Raw genomic sequence first — 26,461 nt, 5'->3', positions numbered from 1 at the left:
GCATTGACTCAATGCTTGCAGGATAGGCACTGTTCTAAGTGCTTTACATGTGTTCAACTCATTTATTATAGCAACGCTACGACGTAAATACTATTGTCTCCACTTTTCAGATGAGGAAATGGAGGCACAGACGTGATAAGTATCTCAAGGTCACTCAGCTATGAAGTGTTAGAGCCAAGATTTAAACCCTGGCTATCTAGCTTTAGAGCCTATAATTCATTCCGTTCCATTCTGCCTCTATGCGTGGTGTTTTGTAATCTGCTTTCTTTTAAAAATTGAGATCAGTTGATAGACAGTCATCATTCTTCTGGGTACAGTTCAGTGAGTTTTGATAAAAAGCAAAACCACCACCATAATCGAGATACATGGAGTATTTCCATCAAGAAGTTCCATTGTGCCTCTTTGTAAACCATCTCCTTCCCCATTCTCCATGCCTGGCAACCACAGATTTTATTTTTTGCCCTCATAGTTTTGTTTTTTCCTGAATTTCATATAAACGCAGTCATTCCATATTGGTGGTATTTGTATTGTGACATTGGCCCAATTATAATCTTCACATGGTCTTGTTGGGGGAAAAGGCGTTGCTTAAATGAAGGATTTCTGATATTTTTTTTCATCTTTCTTTTTCTTTCCTTTCCGTATTACAAATATTTATTGAACCTCTTACAATGCAGGGGGGTGAATGAGGATGAGCAACTGTGGCCTCAAAGCCCCCTGGTTTGCCCTGTGAGTAGGGGCCGTGGCAGATGATGGTGACACAGTTGATTCTTGTACTTTATCTGCTTTCCTACTGGAACACATTGCTCCGCATAGAGGTTTTTGCTTCCATGCCTCTACAGTTTATGCCTTGCTAAGCTTTCAGGTGCCGTGGAACTTTGTGGGGAGAAGGCTCTGGTGGCACACCGCTGTCAGCCTTACTGACCACCTTGGGTGAACATGCCAGTGAGTGTCATGATGGCAGCTGTTTCCATGGTTACCTGGGTAGTTTTCTCAATTTAGTCTGTTGGTGTAGCTGCCCTGATTTTCTACCCTGTGACTTGAATGATGCAACTGTGGCATTTAAGTAGTAAAATCAAATGGTAAGGTAAGTTGAGGTTGATAAGATAGGGTATGAATCTCAAAATTTTGGTGGGCTGCTACTGTTGTTGCAGTATGCTGTCTCTGACACTAGCTGGCATCTTAAATTTTGTTTTCAAGTTTATTTTTGAGACAGAAAGAGGGAGACACAGAATCTGAAACAGGCTCCAGGCTCTGAGCTGTCAGCACACAGCCTGATGTGGGGCTCGAACTCTATAAACGGTGAGATCATGACCTGGGCTGAAGTCGGACGCTTAACCGACTGAGCCACCCAGATGCCCCGACACTAGCTAGCATCTGAAGAACCTTTCTTTTCTTTCTAAACAGAAAAGTCAAATATGTACTGAGCTCTATCATTCTTTTACAGACTTTATCAGCAAAATACCCGCAAATTGCTAAGCAGTGTCTGTTCACTCATTTATCCATTCATTGAGCACATTCGCCAATTAACCATTATGTTTATGGTACCCTTCTTGATGCTGTGATATGGCTTATTTCAAAGTAAATTCTTCCTGAGTTTTTCCCTTGGTACTGACCGCCTTTCCTCCCAATTTGCTATCTTTCATCTGTAAACATTTTAAAAACAAATGTCAAGTGAAATAAAATAGTGCAGTGTTATAGGTCCTTGTTCCACTTTGGTGCAGACTTTGCACAAGAAGGGAGAGAGGCACAGGAGAGAAGAGGAAACCTGGTCATGTGATACTGCTTGTCTGGCAGAAGCCTTTTGCTTCTGAGCAGAGAAACCAGCTGTTTACTATTTTGGGTGAATGAGGTTGGTTGGTTGCTACGAGCATTTTCTCTAAGGGAACCCTCTTCTCTTCCAGCTCTACACATTGAAATCATCCCAGTCCTGCTTTTTGGCATTTGGGTAGAGGAGGGAGGTGTCTATGTCGTGGCCCAGTGCTGACAGGAAGAAATGTTTTCCAGGAGACTTACTGATTCTGACCTTCTGCTGTCACCGCTTTTAACGCCCCACTCCCTAAGTAAACGGGATCTAGCTGTTCTTACAACCCTTAGCACTGCAGAAATGAAGTACCCACCTTTAACCTAAAGAGCAATGCTAATCAGATTTTCTGCAAATAATAAATGGCCTCTTTAAGGAGTGAGGTAAGGAAGACAGGGTTATTGCAACACTGGCCTTTGGAGCCTCACATCTCCCCCAGCATGCTGGAGGAGAAGACCAAGATTCATCAACCCACCTGCAGGATTCTGCCACTCTCATGGATTGTCCTGGAGCCGGGAAAGGACAGCTACTCAGCAGTGTGCCTGGCCCCTTATCACAGTTTGCGGGAAGGTTGGCATATTTATCCTGTTGGGATTTGCATGCTTTTGTTTCCTCCTCAGTTTACTGCAGTCTTTTTGTCTCCTCCCTAATTCTCGGTAGCCATCCAAACTTTGACTTTGGGTGGTTTGCTCTCCCACGGTTTTTTATTAGAGTTTGTTGAGCCCTCAACGGGTTGACAACTGAGCATGGTATCGTAGGGTGTGTGTACTTCATGACCTGATGGGACAGTGTTCAGGATGTTTTTCTTGATCCTTTCCTTCTACCCATGCACAGTTCATATACCAGACCTAGATTATGGAAGAAGGAAGAAAAAGCTTTTCTTTATAAGGTGAGATTCTTCCCCTTTATATGGGTTAGATGCAGTGTTTTATCAATAAAATATAGTCTGGCCATAGGTACTATACAAATAAATAGGGAGCTAGTGATGATGACTTCTCTCTGTTAAATACTGAAAGTGGATATATAACCTCTAAGATGTCACAACACTAAGATATTCTAATTTAAAATAAAATAATTTTTGGAAGCCTTTTGACTTATACTGCATGTTAGTTTGGGTTAGTGTGGACAGTTTGGGCTGGCCTTAAGAAGTCTTTTTAGACTTACATTAGAATTCCATCCACATGTATGAAAGATAGCACAGTAGGTTAACACCCATAATGGATTTTTCTTTTGTGAACATCCCTCTTTTGTATTCTGAAACTGCTGAAAAAAATATTCTTTGGGAATAGAATGGACACATTTGAGTTCTGCAGAAAAGTTCAGTAATTCTTTCAGAACTCTGGGTTATGAAAAAAGGAGAGTAAGGACTTGATTCAAATTCTGTCGGATGTGAATGGAAAAGAATTGTCAACATTTTCCCTCTGCTAGCTTAGAAAGCTTTCTGTTGTCCATTGGCAGAATTTATACACAATCTCTACTATTGATTCATAACTGCTACTCTTCTAAAAACTTAGACATTTCTTTTGAATTCTTGAGATCTCTTTGGGACTTTACTAACATTTGACAGGATGATTTGAGCATGTGGCATCAGCAATGAATGAATCCACTGATGAAGAGACGAGTGATTGTCAGTGCCTGGTTTGCAAAGAGAATGGTTTTAAAAACTGGTTGAGAGGCAGTTGGTTGTTCTTTGAAAAGTTTTATAGCCTAGTGTCAGAAGTGTTATAGACTAATGTCAAAGAATCACCCACAGTAGCATTTTATGGAAGATTATTTGAAAGGCAGAGAGAGAGTACGGTTTAGGACTTAAAGTTTTGGGCTGCTACTTTTGGCTTATCGTGTTTTGGGCTGCTACTTTTGGCTTATGGTAACCCAGAAGATTACAGTGTTACAGATTCCCATTGAGAATGTCTTTATTTCAAGTACAGAAGTATATAAGAAATAGAGATGCAGAATTGTCATAAGTATTATCAGAATGGTAATTTTAGACAACTAGCCTAAGCAGTTGACTGTATGTGTTTCTAATTTTATACTGTGCTTAGAACTTTGTATCTAGAATTCTATATGTCGGGTCTTGAGAGGACTCATATTATGTTTTCTATCAGTACATATTGTTTTTTTAAAAATGAGTGTCATTTTATGAATTATATAGAAGAAATAGATTGTGCATTAGATAGTGAAAGTGTAAAGGATGTCCAGTATTACTTCTTTTGGGCTTGAAACAGATGTTTGAGGGATAAAGATAGTTCTTCCTTCAAATACTCAAAAATACCCAGTGGAAGACTGTTCTCCTCCACTTTTGTTTTATTCTTATAGATATCCCTGATGATGATCCTTTCCTTCTTTCATAGTTTTCTTAGCTCTGGCTTCCTTTTTCCTAATTAAAAAAAAAACAAAAAAAAACCAAAACAGATTCTAAAAGCTGTCACACATTTTTAAACATAATTGTTTAGGATTATGGGAGGCTGTGTGTGTGTGTGTGTGTGTGTGTGTGTGTGTGTGTGTGTGTGTGTGATACTTTTACTATTGTTTTAGTTGACAGTTGGGAATGCCTCGGAGGATAGGGACCACACTTTTTTTTTTTAATGTTTTTATTTATTTTTGAGAGAGAGCAAGACGGGGGGGAGGGGCAGAGAGAGAGGGGGAGACACAGAATCCGAAGCTGAGTTGTCAGCACAGACCCCGATGAAGAACTCAAACTCATGAACCGCGAGATCATGACCTGAGCCAAAGTCAGATTTTTAACCGACTGAGCCACCCATGTGCCCTGGGGCCACACTTTTTTATTTACCCCTTATGGCATTAGGACCTATGGGGTTTCCATTATTTTTTTAAGCTTATTTATTTGTTTCAAGAGGGTTAGGGAGGGACAGAGAGCGAGGGAGAGAGAATCCGAAGCAGGCTCCACACTGTCAGCACAGAGCCCAATGTGGAGCTCGGTCTCACAATCTGTGAGATCATGATGACCTGAGCCGAAATCAAGAGTCGGATGTTTAACCAACTGAGCCATCCAGGCGTCCCTGTGGTTTTCATTATTAATAGGATCAGATCTGCATTTTTTAGAAGAAGCCCTCGAAAGGTTGATGTTTTGTGGTTTAATACAACTTGCTGGTACAGCACTGCCCAGTACTATATCTATATTGTCCGATACAGTGGCCACTAGCCACATGTAGCTCTTGAGACTTGAAATGTGGCTGCAGTGACTTGAAATGTGACTGAATTTTTAATTGTATTTAATTTTAATTAAATTTAAATAGCATATGTGACAAGTGGCTGCCATATTGAAGGGCACAGTTTTAGACATTTTGCCAACCTTTCCAGATACCTTCTACTACTCCCTTTCACAGACTTAATTCTTAATTCTATATCTAAATCAGAGCATATTAGTTAACATTCTTAACCTTATAATACTTCCTATCCCTAGGTCTTGGCTCCCATCTAGTTTTTGGTTTTTGTTCATATCTGGTTTATGAAGTCCTCCAAAGAGGTTTATATGCTGCTGCTCCTACAAAGCTTTCCTGATCCTTTTTGTACTCTAGTGATTCATCATCTGCAAACTCAAAGCACTTACAACACTGTCTTTGATTATTGTGATTTGTTTTACATTTCTTATCTTCTCTATTATATTTATAAATTCCTTGAGGGGCCTATATAGTTGTTATGATTGTATGTGTGTGATAGGCTTAACCATTTCTTTTTTTCTCCCTTTAAAGTGCTTATTAGTGAAGTGCGTTTATACATAGTAGGTGGTTAATATGCATTAGCTGTTAGTCTAGTTAGTTAGTCTAGTCTAGTTACTTGACTAGTTGTTTTTGTTGAGGGTACTGTGTTTTGTTGAGGGTACTGTGTTTCCTGGCACTAGAGGGCAGTGTTATGCCCATAAGAAAATGCATTTATCCTAAATGACATACATTTTGAGCACTCTGTCCTAATTCAGTTTTATTCAGGCTCATGTTAATAATTCTAGCCTTCAGAAGAAACTCACATCTTTTAATTGTCAGTGATATGAATAAGTAACCTTTCCCCACAATTGCTTGAATTAGATTCAGAATATGATGCTGTTCCAGGAGATTGGTGAGATTCTTACTGAGAAGAAATTTGGTACATCTGAGAAACACTGGCCAAGGCTTTGGGTGTCAGAGATTAATTCCTTGAGGGCTGAAAGCCTTTCTGTGGTAGGCAGCTAGCGCTCCAGCTTTGAGCCTATAGTCAAGAACAAAGTCTTGGTTTGATCTTGCCAGTGTGAGTTTGGCTAAACTGCTCTAAGCTTGGCAAACCTGTGTCTTTTATTATATCATGGGTGTGATGTCTGCCATCCTGACTCATAGAGTCAAATAAGATCATATGTGTGAAAATAGCTGTGTAAAGTGTTATTTAAACATATAGTGTTGTCTTTCTTCTCAGTTCCTACCTTGTACCTAGTACATGTACATAGTAAGTGATCGGTTATAAATATTATGACATTAATTTTTTATATTTCTGGTAAAGAATGTACTCTGTTAAAAGTTGATGAGAAATATATTGGTACAATTACTCCCACGTAGGCTGCACACACTGAAAAGTGATTAGTTACAGTAGTTTGACACATATCCTGTCCTTCGGTGTTATGCAGCCTTAAAATGAACTGTATGTGAGATATACCTGTGTGTGTGTGTGTGTGTGTGTGTGTGTGTGTGTGTGTAAACTAAATACATATAGCTTTTTTAGTCTTCTTTAGTAGGTTTATTTTTGTGTGTTTCCTGCCCTTACTAATAAAATATTCAGCACAAGCCAATTGCTTTTTTTTGGAAAACCATAGAAAATGGTGTTCAAATATACTTAGCCAAAACTGGTATAGTTTGGAAATATGCATGAGCATATTTTTCCTCCAAGGTTTATGAGTTAGAAAAGAAACCATTCTAGAAGAGGGTAATGTAGTGGTTGTTTTTGTTGAGAACAGCCATCGGCCCAGAGCCTTCTCTAGTAAATCATTAGATGCATCAAATAAAATGTTCAGCTGAAGTTCATGCAATCCCACAGTTACCAAACACTCTTGCCAAAGAGAGTTGCAGTCATAATATCTGCAATCGAATCATTTCCTGTTCAGGCTTGCAGGTGAGGAACTGTCTGAAACTGCAGTCCTGTGAGATTGGTTATGAAGAATATGCCTTGGTGGGAGAGGACCTGATGATATTAAATGACAACCTAGCCAGTGGGATAGAGAGAATACCCAGGGACCCTAAGACTAACCAGACTTGAAGTCATGTGGATCAGGATATGCAAGCCCATTCCTATGCAGTGATCTGAATAAAGCTCCTGTGGGGCATTCAGATATGTGCTGAACACACTCGGGCAGCGGGCCAGGCAGATGGCACATTCCTGTACTGACCTTCGGAGGCCTGGCAGATTACAAAGCTAGCATTGGAGGCGTGGTTGCGCTCTGGCAGGAACAGCCCCGACAGCCTGCATTTCATCGAGCATTTGGTCCTCCCCAGTTGAAGGGATTCCTTGGGACTGGGTTGGTCTCTGAGTCCACTTAGGGGTTAGCATATATTTTTCATACCCCCACCTCTTGAAGTTGATTTTTACTGTCAGCACAGCCCCAGAACTGACTCCCATCCAGATTCCTCCAGACTAGGATTAGCCTTTGAGATGCCATGAATCCCCCCCTACCTTCCCACTCCCCACCTGTCTTCACTGACCCACATTTTCAGGTTTGACTAAGCCTTCCATGTGAGAATAGGTGGGGGCTAGGCAAGTTAGGCTGCAGTCACCTGTCCCTCCTTTTGCTTCAGTGCATCCCTTTGGCTATGTAAAGGAAATTTGGGTGTGATGGACTTCTTAGGCTTCACCTTTCTCCACCCCCGCCTCCTTTCTGTTGCCCTTTTGATTTTTTTAATCTGATACTGAGCCTCTCCTCCCCCCACGCACACACCATTGGAGTCTCCTAAGCTATTTCTGTCGGTTTAATGATCCCCAGCTGTTGCTGTGGTTCTGGCTGTTTTCATGCCTTGATGAGGCAGAAAAACTAGGGAAAGAGGGGTCTTGTGTATCACACAGTGTGTCAGACAAGTGTAATGCATTTTTTCAAAACAACTAGGGTGAGGCTTCTTAGGGAGGGATGTTAATACTGAGATGATTTGAAAATGCAGGACGAGGGAAACTACAAGCTAGTAGCCAGGACATTTTAAAAATAAGTATTCTGCTGGTAGGTGTGGCACCTTCTGCATCCCTCAAAATTGTGCTAGAAAAATGTGGTATGTGGTAACTGCGTAATTGTTTGGTTACTTTATATTCTACTTCCATTTTAGCTTTGGAGCTGGAATGTGTTGAAGGAGCCAAGTATTTAAATGAAAAGGAGGATTCTGTGATAGGAAAATATATGGCACTCATTCCTGAAGTGGCCAGAAAAGGCATTGATTTCAGTTCTGCTTTAACTTAATGTAGGTTTGTTTCGTAAAATTTTGTGCAAAACCTGCAGTAATGAAATGTTCCACTTGCAAATTTGACCACATAAACTTGAGGAAATACAAAGTTGCACTCTTCAAACAACATGAACTCCCTTACAGTTACATACACATTCACTTCTCCCATGTCTCTACTAAACCTGGAGGAGGAATGAGAGAGGGAAAATCCTGCAGTAGATGGGCTGCCGTATTATAATAGACTGGTGTTTCCTTTGTGTATTTGATCTTGAGAATTGAAGCTCTTCCAGCAATTTTAGCTGATAGACTTATAGCTTTCGTACTTCATGTGCGGCATGAAATTTAATTTTTGCCTTAATTTTTGCCTCTTTGCCTTTCCATCTTCTACAGAGAAGAAAAATTTTGCCATTAGCTTTTGCCAAAATTTATTTTAAAACACTCTTTTAATTTTTTTGAGACAGGTAAAATTTTACATCACCTAGGCTTTAAGAGGAAAAACTATTGTGTTTTCCTTTAAATGCCCATAGAGAACTTTACACATAAATATTTGAAGAACTTCCAGATTTTTGTATGTGTGTATTTTTAACACATTTGGCCAAATTTCTCATTTCTGATCACCTCTCTTTTTCCTAATCCTTGCCCTAAAAAAAAAATTAACTTAAAAAATTATTTTAAGGGCACCTGGGTGGCTCAGTTAAAGCATCTGACTTCAGCTCAGGTCATGATCTTGTGGTTCATGGGTTCTAGCCCTGCGTCAGGCTCTGTGCTGACAGCTCAGAGCCTGGATCCTGCTTCAGATTCTGTGTCTCCCTCTCTCTGCCCCTCCCCTGCTTACATTCTGTCTCTGTCTCTCTCTCTCTCTCTCTCTCCCAAAAGTAAATAAATATTTTTAATTAAAAAATAAATAATTATTTTAATCAAAATTTACCTTTTTCCCCTCAGAATTTCTGTTAAATGTCATTAATTACAACAAACACTGAAAGTTAATTTCAAAAATATCAAGAAACTAAATAGGATAAGCCTGTTGGGAGAGTTTGCAATACTTTGATAGAAAAAAAAAACTAACTTTCTAAATATTTACAGAATTTATATGGAGATATAGGCCTCCTTCATTATTTCAGTCATGAATATTCTATCATGCTATGTTTTTCAAGTCCACATTATAAAGATCTAGAAAGAATAAGTACTCTAATATATTTTTCAGGGAAAGGATTTTTTGTCCCTTCTGGTTTGCTGTAGAGTGACTATCATGTTCCAAATTTTGAATCTGCTCACCTGTCACCCACCCTCAACAAAGCTGGGTGCAAAATGTCAGCACCAATAATACCAACAGAGAATGGCAAATGAGCTTCAGGTTGCCCACATTGCCTGGGTGAACGTGCAGAACTAATGCGGCAGGGAAAACGCTGTTCCTGGGGCCTTTAACGTTGGAAGGGTTTGTTCAGATGGCCCTGCCAGTCTAAAGGAAGCACGTTCCCAATTTATCTACACCACATTCAGACCTCTGGTGCAAGTCCATGTTCTGCTCAGATCTTGTATGAGGGAGTTGTTTGAGCAGTGCCTTACAGATCCTTAGGAAAGTGACCAATGACATTGAAGTAGCTGGCAGTTGGAGATCTGCCCGCTGCAATTAGAGAAGGACATTACTTCCAGAGTGAGATGAGCAGCTACCCAAAATGAAATGGTGAGCCCCACATTTTGAGGATATGGGAGAGAGTTTGATTTATTTACTTATTTATGCATAATTATTAATTTTTTTTCTTATGACTCTGGCATTAAATGTGATGTGGTAGAAAAAGCACATACTTTGGTATCAGGCCAATCTGTGTTTGAACTCTGTCCCTGCCTCTTAACTAGCTGTGCATGGTTAGTTAACCTCTTTGAGCCACTGTTTCTTCATCTATAAAATAGAGGTAATACATACCTCAAATAGCTGCTGAGATGAAAGGAGTCACTAAAGTAGTACATCCAACCCAGTGACTGCATAATGTAGGAGTTCAACATATTAGATTCCTCATCTCTTATATCTTCGTTTCCTTCTCAAGAGAGGCCTTTTTCTCGCCTCAGTGCCTTTGCACTTGCTATTTATTTCTGCTGCCTGGAACACTCTTTCTCCAGATCTTTTCGTGGTTTATCATATCACTTAGGTTTCTTTATAAGAGTTATGTGTGTCTCCTCAGAAGGGCCTTCCTTGTGTACTCTGTGTAAAATTATCACCCCAGTCACTCTCTGTTCTCTTATTCTGCTGTATTTTTCTTCATATAATGTGCCACTGGAAATTATAACATAAATAACTTTTTATTATGTTTTTCCCACTAGAACATATGCTCTGTGAGGGCAAGGATCTCATCTGTCCATTTTACTGCTGTATCATCTAGCATGGGGCCTAGCATATAGTAAGTAGGTCCCTAGTAAATATTAGTTCCATGAATGAATGAATCATTCGACCCAGACTCTTACTAATACCAGGGAAAAACCAGGGAAGAATGCAGGAATGAAGTTGTACCAGGAAGTAGGTGCTTCCTCAGTGTGGATGTTTCTGTCTTGAGAGCCAATTGAGAAGTAGGCCTGCGAAGTTCTCTTGTATCCTTCACCTCCTGTCCCTGGGAGGAGCCCCTTTGAATGACCTTTACATGTGACCACTGTTATCCTGTTAATCTCTATTCCTTTTGGAATTTTAATATGGGAAGCTTTTAGATTCTAGAGTTCTGAAATGCCATTTACTATTCACTGAAATCACCTGGATTTCCCCCTTACTAGTAAGTAGGTAGATCACTTTTTTTTTCCAGCGACATCATGCAGAAAGCACTCTTAATAGTGTCATTTTTAAACATGAGGAACTGATCCGTTTTATGAAGGAAGAGAAACACAACATAGAAGAGTGGCTGAGGGCTCTGGCTGTAGATGGAGATGGAGCTGGGTTCCAGTTTCTGCTTTGCCCTTTACTTACTCTGTGACCTTAGGCAAATTGCTTAATCTGTCTTATGCTCAGTTTCCTCAACTACAGAATAACAAACACTGAAAGTTAATTTCAAAAATATCAAGAAACTAAATAGGATAAGCCTTCCAGGTGCTTGGGTGTTAGTTAAGCATCCGACTTTTGATTTCGGCTCATGTCGCGACCTCATGGTTCCTGGGATCGAGCCCCAGGTTGGGCTCTGCACTGGCAGTGTCACGCTGCTTGGGATTCTCTCTCTCTCTCCCTCCCTGTCTCTGCTCCTTTCCCTGCTGGTGCTCGCTGTCTCTCAAAATAAACAAATAAACTTAAAAAATGATAGTACCTTCCACGTAGCTTTGTTTTAAGAATTGAGTAAGATAGCACATGTGTGTTTTCACCATTTTATTATTTCACAATACAGAGACCTTTTGTCTTACATATTTTAGTGGCTTAAGTTAGATTTTCATAAGCTTATCCTTTGCGCATACATGTCAGGGCAGGTATATAAGTAGCCCAGGTTTGCTACCCCAGGAAGATACCTTATCTCTCTGCCTGAATCCCTGAGAGTATTCAGATTAAATAGATAATATTTATCAATTTTTGGTATTACTTTGATATGGAAAGCAGATTATTCGAGAGGTAATTTAACTCATGTTTACACAATATATACAGAGATAAAAGAGAAATTTACTGGATTGCAAAAGGGTTGAATGATTGAGCATATTGATAACCAAATTTGAAATCTCATAGGTGGTTTTTCATATGCGTGATTTTATCTCTCTTCAGGATTACATTGTGGTTCATTCTATTTGTTTATGCCACAAATCATTTTATGTTTTGAGTTTATTAAAAGGCCCATCATTATTCTTCATAACTAATTAGTCTTTTATAGGAATTAATCAGCAATTTCTTTTGTCCAAGAGATGGTAACATTTCAGTTTCAAAAACCTGACCCTTAATATGCTTTAGTAATTGATTCATAAATCTTTCTGAAGGGAGAGTCAAATCAATGGGTTCTTTTAAATAAGCTTTTTATTTTGGAGTCATTTTAGACTTACAAAAAAGTCACAGATAGTACAGAGTTCCCATATACCCTTCACCCAGTTGCCCCTAATGTTAGCATCTTACGTAACAATGGTACATTTGTCAAAACTAAGAGGTTAACATTGGTATACTACTAAGTAAATTCCACACTTTATTTGAATTTCAGCTGCTTTCCCACTGATTTGCTTTTTCTATTCCAAAATCCAGTCCAGGATACCACAAGGTGTATGATTTTTAGATGGTGGATCAGTAGGATCCCAGAGAGAATTAACCATGTTTTTCTTACCTCTCCTTCCTCCTTTTGTCTTACCTCTGGATCTGAATTTCTGCAGATCTTTTTTTCTCTGCCAACAGATAAATGACCTTTCTGGGTCCTTTAACTACCATTTCTGTATTGACAGCTTAGAATTTCAGGATCATGCTTTGAACACTCACTATGTATTTCATTTGATTAATGAATGGGTACTGATCCTTCTGTCTTTCGCTGGGTCTTGCCCTTTAGACATACCAGGTTGAATGGAGTCTGAGAACAGAGGGTGCTTCTTCACTGTCAGAACTACCTTCCAAAAGGAAACAAAGCCCTTCCCTACCCTTTTTCTCCTCTCTCCTCTTCTCTCTTCTTTTTTTCTTCTCTCCTCCCCCAGCTCGCTCCTGGTCCCCCCTGTCCCAGAACAACATTGGATGTTTTGACATAAGCCCTTTCATTTTGCAAAGTAAAGCATGTCCTTGGAAGTGTGGTACCAGATTACTAGCCGTGTCTACGGTCCTAGAGAAAAGCTATGTTTTTGTGTTATAGTTTTACAAAGCACTTTTCACATACATTGTGGAACTTTTTTTTTTTTTAAGTTCAAAGGGCAAGGATTGTTTTTACAAATTGTATTCTAGTGGGAAAATGGAGGCTAAAAGAAGTTAAGTGACTGGATTAGGTGGCAGCAGAGCCAGGATTGTGTCTTGTGATTCTTTCTCTGATGTTCTTGGTCAGTTCTGTAAGTGTATTGGATCCACTTGGAACTTATGAAATATTCGTATAACCAACCCCATATGTCTTGCTCGCTCGCCCCTTTCCCCAGAAATTATAGTTAGGTTGACAGTAAGCCCTTTCTGCTTAAGGGTAGGGCTAATTATAGAATACACTGGGCCTTAAAAATGCTGTTGTTTGTATTAAAAGCACAAAAGCCAGAAACACAGTTTGGTGCAGTGTACATTGTACTGACCCATTTAGGCCGGTTTCCCAAGTTGAAGAAAGAAAATGAACCATGAAAGGGTCTAAAAAAACTCAGCATCTGGAAAGCTTGAGGAAATCCTACGTACAACTCAGGAGAGGGAAACAATTCCAGGGATGCTCTCTAGGGTCTGAGAACCAGAAACCAGGAAAGGCCAGGGAAAAGAGCAAGGGAGCGCAGACACCTCTCTTTCTTCTTGTATCTCTCTGGCCTCTATCAGGAAGGACTTGTGAGAAATTACGATAAAGAGGGACCCGGACAAGTACTACTTTTTGGGAATGACACCAAGAAATTACGTGAGGGACACCTGCATGGGTCAGTCAGTTAAGCATCCGGCTCTTGATTTCAGCCAAGGTCATGATCTCATGTTCGTGGATTCAAGCCCCACATCAGGCTCTGTGCTGACCCGGCAAAGCCTGCTTAGGATTCTCTGTCTCTCCCTCCCTCTCCCTGACTCTCCCCCTCCCTCCCTCTCTCTCTGCCCCTCCCTGGGTCATGCTGTCTCTCTCAAAAGAAGTAAATAAAAACTTAAAAAAAAATTTTTTTTAAATTACTTGAAGCTTTAGTACAGATTGATCATGAGGATAAAATATTTTTAAGACCCCATTTATGGCTTCACTATTCTTACCCCATGTAGAAAAGATCTTGTTTCTCTGTGACTTCCAGTGTTGGGTACTATCACCTTTGCATTCCTGTAACATCTAAAAAGTAGAGAACTACTTGGATTTTATTATTTTTAAAATTTTTTTAAGGTTTATTTATTTTGAGAGAGAGAGAGAGAGAGAGACAGAGTGTGAGCGGGGAAGGGCAGAGAGAGAGAGGGAGACACAGACTCTGAAGCAGGCTTCAGGCTCTGAACTGTCAGCAGGGCTCGAACCCACAAACTGTGAGATATAACCTGAGCTGAAGTCGGAGCTTAGCCAACTGAGCCACCCAGGTGCCCTGGACTTTTATTATTTTTAAGGAACCACTATTTCTTTTTATTATTTATGCATACATGTATATCACCCATAAGACCAGATGACTGGATTTGTCAGGGACCCTTAGAGGGGCATGTGTATTAGCTAAGTTGCATTTTTCTATGACCTTTTAAGTAGAAGTCTGCATTACAGACATCAGGTCTTTCTTTCTTTCTTTCTTTTTAATTTTTTTAATGTTTATTTATTTTTGAGAGAGAGAGACAGAGCACAAGCAGGGGAGGGGCAGAGAGAGAAGAAAATACAGAATCTGTGCTGTCAGCACAGAGCCTGATGCAGGGCTCGAACCCATGAACCATGAGATCGTGACCTGAGCTGAAGTTGGACGCTTAACTGACTGAGGCGCCCAGGCTCCCCAGACATTGTGAGCTTCTCTTTCCCATTAGGTGTGAGAATTCCATGAGAATGAGAACCACGTCTTTTTCATACTTGTAGTACCTAGTACTCTAGTACCCAACTGTGGCTTTGAGAGGGCAAAAGATCTTGAATGGATGAATTGAATAATGGGAAGAATCTAACTGTTTAGTTAGGATGTGGTGTCTTGAGTATTTCTTTGAAAGTACTCTTCACTCTTGTAACCCATGGAAGTGTAAACACCACTGAAGGCAGTGACTTTGTCCATTGCTGTATTTCCAGCAGCAAGCAAAATATCTGGCATATATTAGTAGAACCTCATATCTCTTGAATGAATGCCTGAGAAGAGCTTTGACAAGAAACTAGGGAAGAACTAAAGGAGGCATATTGGTATGTTTACCAACTAGTGTGTGAAGCAAATAAACACAAAGTGAATAAATGACACTGCGTGCCCATAACTTTTTTTTTAAGTTTATGTATTTATTTTGAGGAGGGGGGGTGGTGGCAGGGGCAGAGAGAGGTGGGGAGGGAAAGAATCCCAAGCACTGGCAGTGTGGGGCTTGATCTCACGACTGTGAAATCATGACCTGAACTGAAATCAAGGGTCAGATACAACCAGCTGAGCCACTCAGGTGCCCCAATTTATTTATTTTAATACAGTTTACCCCAAGGTCTCTCTGTGTTTTAAGGAGTTTTAGTATCTTAAATAATTGACTATATATACAGTAGTAAAGAGGATATGTGAAAAGGTGGTTATTACAGAGCATATGGAGGAGAAACTATGAATTCCAGGGTCTGACCTCTCTCATATCCTTCATTCTTTTCTTGTAAAACCTTAATCATAACTTGTACTTTTGATATGTGATTTGCTGTGTGTTTCCCCACTGGACTGAAAACTTTATATAGGAGCAGAGACCACAGGTGTATCCAGCACTTAACATGGGGCCTGACACATGGTAGTTACTTAGTGAATATTTGTTTGGCGGATGAATGAGAAATGAACAGAGATGTGTGTCTCTATCCTGACTTCCGGTCTCCATTTTGCTGGTGATGCTATAAAGTGACCTAGGCAGCAGAACATGAGGAGTACCCTCTTCTGGGACATCCTTCACCTGTTTTTAATCATATAGTCTAAGGATGGAAGTAGTGAATATTCAGAGAATAGGCTTTGGTTCTAAGTGATAGTTGATGTGGTTTTACAATTTGGGTATCACTAAATGATTTTTTAAGGCATGGGAGATAAACAGGTACAAAATACACCAGTAAAATCGGTGTAATTCACTGCTGCAAAGATGAGTATTCTAATTATTAGCATTGCTAAGCTCCCCCTAAGGCTAAAACCCACCCTGTTCCTTCTCTGATCATCCCAGTGAAACAGATTCTCCAGTTTGAAGTTAGAGTTGGTGATGTCTGTTGTTGAATTAAGTTGTATTTGCTTATTTATTCTGGGACTGGTACCTAAAGGTTATGGAGGGGAAAACAGTGGACCAGTTACTAGGAGATCCGGCTTTGGAAATGTCCCTGCAGTCAGAATCTTCCTTGAAGAGGTTTTACTGAACAAAGGATGATGCCAAAAGAGGGTTTTGGTTTTTTTGTGGTCATTCCCGTACTAACCCCCTTCCTGTTCTTTTCTGCTTCCCTCATAAATACTTTATCCTCTACTCCAGGAGCCTTTGTGGAATCACTAATGGGTAAATATGAATAAGGGGGAGGACAACCTTCCAAGATGCACATTTCCCTCCCCAGTGAAATCCAGGACCACTGACCAGTGGAAGCCACAGTGCTGGGCTTGAGGACGCATCACTTACTTTTTGCTGTTTCTTTCTAGTCCTGACTCATGTATTTGTTTGAGGTGTCCATTTCTGGGACATTACCCCTCGAATGCCATCAGCCCTCTTCCATGGCCTTACAGGGCAGAAATATATGACGTTTACTCCTTTGCTTTGATTTCCCAGGAAACCAATTATACAAATAGCAATTGATCACCTTTGTTCGAAACAGGTAGAAAACTTGACTAATTCTGATTAATTCCTGATTAATTTTAGAGACACATGATACATTAAATTTGTGGAATTCAATAACAGTGAAAGGATAAAGACTCATGCATGTACACATATAGGTATTTTTGTTTAATTTTTATCGACTTGAAGAGTGGAGAAGAAATCTGAATGCTGGTGTATAATGAATAGAGAGATTTTGTCAAATTCCTACTCTTTTGAATCTACTTGGCCTAGCACTGCCTATGAATATGATCATTTGAACTTGTGTCAGATACTCCTTGGTGATGGCGGGTGTGCATTAAATGTACTAGCACATAGTGAGTTATTAAATGATTTCTTCTAAAATGCATAATCCCTAAAGTCTGGACACATAATAGGCATTTTATTTAGAGTGCTTAGAATTGAGAGGAATTAAGTTAGACTAAGGGGAAATTCATATAGATAACCTATTACTTTGTAGTTGAAAGTTTTAGAAGAAGGATGTGTATATATACACAACCAAACAGATCAATTCTAAAACAAAATCAAGTAGAGACTGACAACTATAGTTTGGAGTTTATTGCTTAGGTCTTCTTTTTTTTTTTTAATCCTCCTTATAAACATTGTTCAAATTGGCAGGGGAGGGTTGTGCAACGTATAAGACAGTACCTATCTATAGTCAGGTTGTACCAATACTCCAGACAGTACTGATACAGGGTGAATTCTATTATTTGAATGGGGAACTTGGTCAGATTTCAGAAAAGCATGGAGTTTAGAGTTCACTGCTGAGAGGGGACAGGATGGAATTTTCAGATAACTGGACTTTAATTTCATTTAGTTTTACAGATGGAAAGATTTATTAGATAAACTTTCCTCTTTGAGCTAGGCTTGTTCTAAAACAAGAGGTAAATTGGCCTTTACTGTGTTCTCCATAGAAAACTTGAGTCATAGACTTTTTGCTCTCATGAGGCAACAAGTTTTTCAGTCAAGAAGTTTGCATAATATCCCTTATGGCCCTATATATAGATGGGTTATTTAGGAGGGCTGCTGATTGATATTTCAGACTTATTTTTGGAAGATGGCCAGAGTTTTCATTAGTTATTGTTTCTTTGAAGTGTTCAGACTTACTAAATTGTAAGTAAGTTTCTTAAATTTCTAAATTTCTCTATTTGCACAAATCAAATCAATTTGTTGTATTTAATCATTTCCTGGGGTGCCTGTGTGGCACAGTTGGTTGAACATCTTGATCTTGGCTCAGGTCATGATCTCACAGTTTGTGAGTATCGAGTCCCACATTGGGTTGTGTGCTAATGATGTGGAGCCTGCTTGGGATTCTGTCTCTCCTTCTGTCTGCCCTTCCCTGCTTGTACTCTCACTCGCTCGCGCTCTCTCTCTCTCTCTCTCTCTCTCTCTCTCTCTCTCAAAATAAATAAACTTAAAATTTTTTTAAATCATTTTCTAATAGCTCATCTTACGCTGGGCTTTAGAAACACTGTGTATAAAAGTTGACAGATATTTTCCCTTTTTTCCTCTTACTTTCTTTCCTCTAAAGAGATGTATAGTATTAAATGCCCATACTCTAGAATCACAAAGACCTGTACTAAATTCTCATGCCAGCACTTTGGAGCTGTGTGACCCAAGGCAAAATTTTGACGGTCTGACCCTTAGTTTCCTTATCTGTAAAATGGAGATAATAAGTGTACCATCCTCATGGGGCTTTTTTTTTTAATTAAATTAAAAGCATGTCAGTCACTTAACAGGGTCTGACACATAGCAATGCTCGATGACTCCTAGCTATTAACTATTTGCATTTTATTTTTATAATTAATGTTGCTGCTAATCTATGGTTCTAATTTATCTGAAATCAAATTCTTAGATTAATTTAAATTTATTTTACTGAAGTATCACCCAAACTCCTTTGACCTTGGCCTGAACCATCCATTTTCCTCAGTCCCTTTGTCTGTCTCACCAGAGAACCCATCCAGGTGCTCATATTCCATGCCTCTTGTTTCCGCAGCTTCTGGAAGACTCTGGAGAAGCAGAGAAATAGGAAACCCACGTTCTAGAGTCAGAATGTTTGGGTTCAAATTCTGTTGCACTTCTTATTAGTGGAATAATCTTAGGTAAATTACTTCACGCTGGGCCTTATTTTTCTACCTCTAAAATGGGATTAGTAATGCCCATGTTTCTCCGTAGTGGGGTGTTAGGTTAAATGAGTTAAAACATTAGAGGACGTGGAACGATGTTTGGCACAGAGCACACTTTCTATAAATGCCACTACTGTGGCTGTTGTTTTATCCATTTATTTTGCAAGGCTTTAGGTGTTAATTTATAAAAAATAATAGTTATAACCTCCTGATTAGATCTCTCAGACTATATGTATTACCATTTTGAGATATAGTTCAATTCAAGAAACAATTATTAAATGCTTACTGTGTATTAAGTACTATGGAGGGCATATAGTAATAAGATATTTTCTTTGCCCTCCAGGAGTTTATAAACTGGTAGGAGAGATAACTACATTCAGGGGGTAACTATTACACAGAGTAAATAAACTATTACTATACTTTCTATAACAGATAAAAGGTAGTTGCCAGGAGGTCTAGAGTAATTCTGCATGCTGGGGAGTCAGGAAGGTCAGATGGAAAGGGTAGGTATTTCCAGGTGAAGTGAATAAACAGGCCAGTACATGAGACTTGAGGAAGAGTCATTAGCCAGCCTTGATTGGGGTGCTTACAGTGGGAGAGCCCGGGAGTGCTCAGTGCAACATAGCAAAACTGTGGCACCAGTAACTTGGTAAGAGGAGGAGTGTGAGGGAGGTGGAGGAGTTGAAGTTGGCTCAAAAATTTTAATACTAGTTCAGGAGTCAGGGAGTGGGGGGCTTTGCAGATAGTGCTTCCATTTAGAGAGGTGAGGATGGAAAGTGGGTTAGGTTTTTGGGAGAAAGACACATTCTACTTTGGACCTGCTGAATTTGAGATGTAGTCAGGAGCCTAGTTAGAGTTCTGCCATTCTTGGAGGCATTCTTAAAAACTGCTCTATGAATGGAAAAGGCAGGTACCTAAGGTAACGTGATTCCTAATAGATGCAGGTCTCCCTCACATGTGACTTGCAGAGACCTTACAGTTGCAGCCTTCTCATGTAAGGGGAGTCTCCCTGGCTCAGGATCCTCCTAACCCTCCTCCTCTGAACATGTTCACACTTAGCCTTTGAATGCAGGCTGTGCCGTGGTCATTCTGCGTGGTGTGCAGTGGGAATGCCCTTTAGGTTTCATTGGCATTTGAAATAGAGATCACTGACTTTTAACTTCATAAAAATGGCTATGGAGTTGTTTCATTAGGTGATTAGAGTAGAAATAGAAGAAATACTCGTCGCCCTCTCCTAGCCCACGTGCGCTTTGACTCATGTAGCTTGGTGGTTTCACCTCAACAGAAAAAAAAGCTCTAAATGAAAGTAAGAGGAAGAAAAGAGTTATATTAATGGTAAAATGTTTTCTGGTCGAGAGAAATGCGTTGCTCAGTTAAAAGTACATGTAATTTTTAGATGCAAAAGAAAAGATTTTACAAATAACCAATACTTCCTGATCTGTGTGAATACCGTGTCTTTGCTGCACTCATGATGGTAAACACATGCTACCAGGAAGACAGTGTAGACCATCTAGAAAGCCTTTCCTGCTGGGTGTTGGTCCTCATTATATTTCCTTTGAGTTAAGAACTTGTGTTTTTTTAGTCTTAGGAGGAGGATACAGTGTTGTAGGAGGTTTTGAGCAAGAGGCAAGACTTTGGTACTTTGTGGATTGTTATCGCCCTGCAAGACCCTTCGCAACTTCCTCTCGCCGCCCACAGCAGAATACGGAAACCCTGCTGTATCAGGCCACTTCTGCAATTATAGACAGTCCCAGTTAAAGGGACCCTTCTTTCACACTACACCCTTCTGTGCGGGAGACCTTCTCTGCATTTGACAATGTGTCTTTTGTGGTGGAATGCCCAGCTGAACCTCCATGTCTCCTCTCTCTTTGCCGCCCTGCAGTGCTGCAGTTGAAGCTCCAGCAGCGCCGGACTCGAGAAGAACTGGTGAGCCAAGGGATCATGCCGCGTAAGTGCCTCTCTCTCTTTCTCTCAGCGTTTGATAGAGTTGCGTTTTCAACATGGCTTGCATGCCTAGTATGCTGTGGGAAGGATCTAACAAAACGAGGGCGACAGATTTCATTTGTCACCTTCTTTCTTGTGCTTTTCCAAGTTCCGGGGCTTTCAGTCACTAATAGTTAACTGCCCTTATTGATCAGGTTCTGTGAAACAAACAGCATTAGGTTTACTGGTGCCATTGAACCATCCTTAGCTTTTGAATTGCACCTTTCAGGGGTTTCTACTCCCTATTAGGAGTACTTCCCTACTTCCCTACTTCCCTTTTAGGAGGAGCAAATCTTGAGCTGGGGTTTTGTGAAGAAGAACCTACCTCTTGCATGTGTTTTGCCTTAGGTGTTTAGGTTCTTGGCAAGGGAAAACTCTTTTCTACCTGGTATTTTATTTTGAATCAACTGTGGTTTTCTTTAGAGTGAGATTCTCAGATACCCTATGGCTGGCATGGGTGTGATTGTGCTTGTGGGGTTCTTGCAGAGCTGGGTTTACTGGGTGCACAACTCACTACATCACTTGGGGAGAAATGAAACCGACATTGGAATCCGTGAGAAGTAAGAAAATTTGCTTTTTATACCAACAGCATTATAAAGTGGAAACTGGCACCAGCAACGTTTTGCTCTTTTTGACATTTCTTTTTAAGTCATCAGTGGAGAACTTAAGCTTTCCCTTCTTTCTTTTCTCTTGTGTGTTATTGCTACTTGGACACACCCTAATGAAGTTTAAAAAAAAAAAAAAAAAAAGGAAAAAGTCCTATAACAGAGTCTGTAAGTCTCTAGCTTCATAGAGAGAGAACTGATGTTTTTCACCTTAATGCAGCATAGACCTGCTGCCACTGTATTTTCCTAATTCTCATTCACTTACTCACTCAGAATATTTGGGAACCTATATGTGCCCATTGATGCAGCAAGATAAATCCAGCTTCTGCTCTCAGGAGCTTTATGTTTAAAAGGAGAATAGTGATAGTACACAAGGAGACAAATAAACAAGATAATTTCAGAACATGGAAATTACATAATTTCCAAGTTTGTTACGACGTAAGCTAACTGGCTGGTGTGGAATAATAGGAATGAGATGGGGTTACTTTGGATAAAGATGGTCAGGAAAGGCCTCCCTGAGGAGGAAATATGTGAGCTGAGGTCTGAAGGATGAGATGGAGTCAGCCATGCAGAAGCAGGCAGAGGACCAGGGGAAAGGGAGAACAAGCATAAGAGCCTAGTGCGGGTAAGAGCCGGTTTGAAACGTTTGAAAACATCAAGGAAGCCAGCGTGGCTGGGGCCTGGTGAGTGAAGGGAGAGCAGGCCAAGTTAAGATTGGCAGGGTGGGCGGGGCTATCAACTACACGGAAGAGGTGGGTTTTATTTTAGGTACAGTGTGAAGCCCTTGAAGCCTTTTAAGCGAGTAAGGATGGGATTTGATTCAGGGCATGGTAATGGCAGGTCCATTTCTAAGAGCTAGAACCTTATAGCAGCTGTAAGGAATCTGAGGTCTGTTTCTGTCCTAAGCATCAGCCAGGAACTTAAGTCTCAAATTCAGCTTCGGGTTTACTGCAATTAACTACCAAACCATTTACCCACATTATGCTGCAATCTTCTCTGGCTTTCCAGTGAAGGACATCCCACCCCCACCCCTTAAAGAGTCAAGAGCAGATGGCTTGTGCAGTGGATCAATAATGTGATCAGGTAGGGCAGTGATGTGCTTTACAAAACACTCCAGATCTGCCTCCCTAGAAACCTTTGTAGAGGGACAGGTCACTCAGAGTCTCATCTCCTTGTCCCTTTCACCAAGGACATCATGTGTTTAATGTCTTCTCTGTGCCCAGGGTAGTCTTAGAGAAATTAAAGAAATTTGAGGCAAATTAGTTACCTGCCCTCAAGACATTTAACAGTTTATTTGGGTGGCTAAAATCCACCGATGCACAAAATAAAGAGCAATTCAGCATCCTGTGGGGTGCTGACTAATTACAGTACAAGTTCTGAGAGCATAATGCTACTTCTCAGGATCTGTAAGATGTTCAGTGTCTAAAAGCCTTGCATTCTCCCACCTGTCTTTCACTTGGTACCAGGGGCTACTATAGATCACTGTTTAATATGATTTATTGGGTACAGTCCTCCTGTTTAGCATTTCTTGTAGTATTCTCTGTTGTTAAGACAAATGATGCTTCACTTACTGCAGTTGCTTATAGATTTCCCTCCAACTGCACTGTGAGCTCCTTGAGAAAGTAACTTATTTATATTCCTGTCTCCAGTGCCTGGCACTGAATGAATGAATCAAGACATTCGGTTGTAAAGTGTGATATGTGTGTGTGTGAATGACAGACACACAGAAGCAGATACTACTCTGTTGCAAACTCGTTGGAATTCTGGGCATGGAATTTGGAATGACACTTCTATCAGGAGCGCAGGTTCTAAAATGTTTTGAATATCTAATTGTATACTCTGTTGTTCTCTGTATCTGTGAAGTGAGAATAATTGCGCTTCTTGTAGGATTAGAAGTGATCTGCCTCAGTGAGAATACAGCATCTTCCTCCTACCAAGAACCACCTTTGGCTATGGACACAGTCTTGGTTTTCAGCTTTTCTAGTGAAGGAAGTAGGTGGCAAACTCTTAGATTATGGGAGCTCTAGAATGTTGATGCCTGGGAATAGTTTCAGGTGTGAAATTCCCTGTTCACCTACATACCTGGTGATACACAGATAGGTTCTGAGTTCACAAAGCTGAGGGTTTTTGTTTGTTTTTTGGGTTTTTGGTTTTTGTTTTTTGTTTTTTGTTTTGTTTTTTTTTTTTTTTTGCCAACTGTGCACCCTCTGAGTGAACCTTCTTCTTTACCATAGTCCTGTGCTCTCTACCCTTACTCTTGTTGTAACCTCCAACACCCTGTGCCTCCCTGACCTCCCCACCACCTGCCATCTTCTACCAGCCCCACTTCTCATCCTCCAGTCCACATCTTTCAAAGAAAACCTGAGCAGTGCTGGAGACAACTTGTAAGTGACCAGCAAGTTGTTGATTATTGGAGATTTGGAGACCTGAACAAGTAATCTGGTTGGAAGGGCCTATTTCTTTCCCATCTTGCTAGCCTGAGGAGTTTCTGTAAAGCGTGTTTATATGTAAGTTTGCTGTACAACTTAGGAAGTAGGTAGGGCCTCAAACTGGGGAAAGGAGTGGTGTAGTCATGGCTGCATTTTGCCTCATCATTTCTGTGTTTATATCTTTTATCAAGTTCTTCTCATTCCAATCTTATTTATAGCTCTGGGAAGAAAAGCCCACCCACCTCATCTCCCAGAATACTCCTACACAGTTGCCACGTAGGACTGGCTTTCAGTTCTGACAGCGTATCTGTAGGACACCATGTCTTCAATGGCTCCCTTTGCACTCAGGGTGGTTGAGGTTCTGCATATCATTCTAAGTTGGAGTATGACCTTTCATAAAGTGTAGGGAATTAAAGAATCTCCCAATCCCACTGCTGCTTGATGTGCTCTGTTCATGGCATCTAAACTATGGGGTTTGGAAGTTGGTTTCTGATGTGTGTTTTAAACAGGATCACTTCCCAGCATCTGTCATTCTCCTCATGTAAATATGTGTCTCACATTTAACACTGTATAAACCCTACCAAATACAGAGTGCCAGATAACAAAGGATTACATAATCCAGGCCCTGAGCTTTAATAATGTCTGAAGCGCCACATACCTTGAGGGAAAGGAGAGATGGCACAGATAGGAAACTGATGTTCAAGTCCAAAGAGTAAGCCCAGCAATGCTGCTATACCCAGAATGAAGACTCCTAGAAGAGACGGGTCATGTGTGCTACACTTTGTTCTCAGACAGAACTTCCCCCACAGCCTTCCTTTCTCTTTGACATTTAAAGGTGTACAAGGTCATAAGGTTTAGGTGAAAATTAAGAAAAATGTTCTGGCAGTGAGAGCTGCTGCAGAAGAATAACCTTTTAAAGGAAAACACGAACATTCTCCTGATCCCAGACAAATGAGAAAAAAGTTTCCTGTAATCTTTCTGAATATGAAAGAAGAACTTTGTCTGCTTCTTCCTTCTTAGCCTTTTGTTAGTCTATTGTGAATCCTTGAGAAAAGCATAGAGTAGCATGTTTCTAATGCTGTAATTAACCCTCAGTTCATTATTTTCCCATGTGCATGTAGTAGAAAAACCTTGGTACCTTGGCAAGCATGTGAAGAAATCAGGTTTTGTCCTGTAGATTCTCTAAGAACCTTGCTCCATTGCTTGAGTGAGCTTGTTTTTTCACTTTATTTTATTTTTGTTTAAATTTATTCATTTATTTGAAAGAGTGAGCATGAGCAGGGCAGGGTTAGAGAGAGGGGGAAAGAGAGAATCCCAAGTGGGCTCCACACTGTCAGGGCAGAGCCTGGTGCAGGGCTTGAACCCACGAACTGTGAGATCATGACCTGAGCCGAAGTTGGAGGTTTAACAAACTGAGCCACCCAGGCGCCCCTATTTTTTCACTTTAAATGGCATTTCTGTGCAGCCAGCCGGTGCCATTGGTGACATTTAACCACTGAATGGTTAGGAGAATCCAAAGACTGCGAAGGCATCACAGTGCACAGAGGGCAGCCACTTGGTATCAATCCAGAAGCCTCTCAAACTACCTAGCCCCTGAAGGGTGCTCAAACACGTGGCTAAGTGAAAAAGTGAGCAAATTGGTCTGTTTTGACTGGATCATACAAACAGGCCCTGTGTCTCTCACATTGAAACTGGAAAGAACAGCTTTATGTAATGAGGTCTCACCACTCTGTACTTTTAATAAACTTTGCCATATCTTGACTCCCTAACCTTTAGTTCTGCAGCTTAATCCCTTTGTCATGGTTCAGCTGTCATTGTTAGCCAAGTGATACATACACATAGAGACAGTGTGGCCCTGTTGTAGCACTCATAGCTTATCTGTCATTTTAATTGGGCCCCAGTGTTAGCTGGAAATCTCCTGTTCATCTGATTATAGCAATCTCTGCACCAAGAAGACATTTTTTTTAAATTTATTTTTAAGTTTATTTTGAGAGAGAGCGAGAGCATGAGTGGGATAGGAGCAGAGAGAGAGGGGGAGAGAGAATTCCAAGCAGGCTTTGCACTGTCCTCGCAGGGCCCAACTCGGGGCTCCAACTCACAAATTGTTGAGATCATGACCTGAGCCGAGATCAAGAGTCAGACACTTAACTGACTGAGCCACCCAGGCACCCCAAGAAATTTCTTTTAAATTCTAACAAGAGGTTTTTTGTTTGTTTGTTTGTTTGTTTTGTTTTGGTTTTTTTTAACATTTATTTATTTTTGAGACAGAGAGAGACAGAGCATGAATGGGGGAGGGGCAGAGAGAGAGGGAGACACAGAATCGGAAGCAAGCTCCAGGCTCTGAGCCATCAGCCCAGAGCCCGACTCGGGGCTCGAACTCATGGACCGTGAGATCGTGACCTGAGCCGAAGTCGGACACTCAACCGACCGAGCCACCCAGGCGCCCCTAACAAGAGGTTTTTTAATGGCTTGCAGTATCAGGATTGATTACTATGATCCCTTTGTCTTGGAAGCTGAATTTGTTCTTAATAATATTTTTATTTGTAACTTGGGAATCGTTACTAATAATATTCTTTA

General features: G+C 40.5%; 1 protein-coding gene across 1 annotated transcript in view; it reads left to right on the top strand.

Annotated features, from left to right (window-relative positions):
- The window catches only part of MRTFA (myocardin related transcription factor A), a 213,294-nt gene that overhangs the window by 149,578 nt on the left and 37,255 nt on the right, over positions 1-26,461 (top strand). Inside the window, exon 4 of the mRNA XM_053895148.1 lies at positions 20,750-20,815. Within this exon, the coding sequence (XP_053751123.1) occupies positions 20,750-20,815 (66 nt within the window). The remainder of the gene's footprint in view (positions 1-20,749; positions 20,816-26,461) is intronic.

The sequence above is a fragment of the Panthera pardus genome, unplaced genomic scaffold, assembly GCF_024362965.1.
Source record: "Panthera pardus isolate Hobbes unplaced genomic scaffold, ASM2436296v1 HiC_scaffold_6, whole genome shotgun sequence".
Taxonomy (NCBI): domain Eukaryota; kingdom Metazoa; phylum Chordata; class Mammalia; order Carnivora; family Felidae; genus Panthera; species Panthera pardus.
This window is presented reverse-complemented; position numbering and strand designations above follow the sequence as displayed.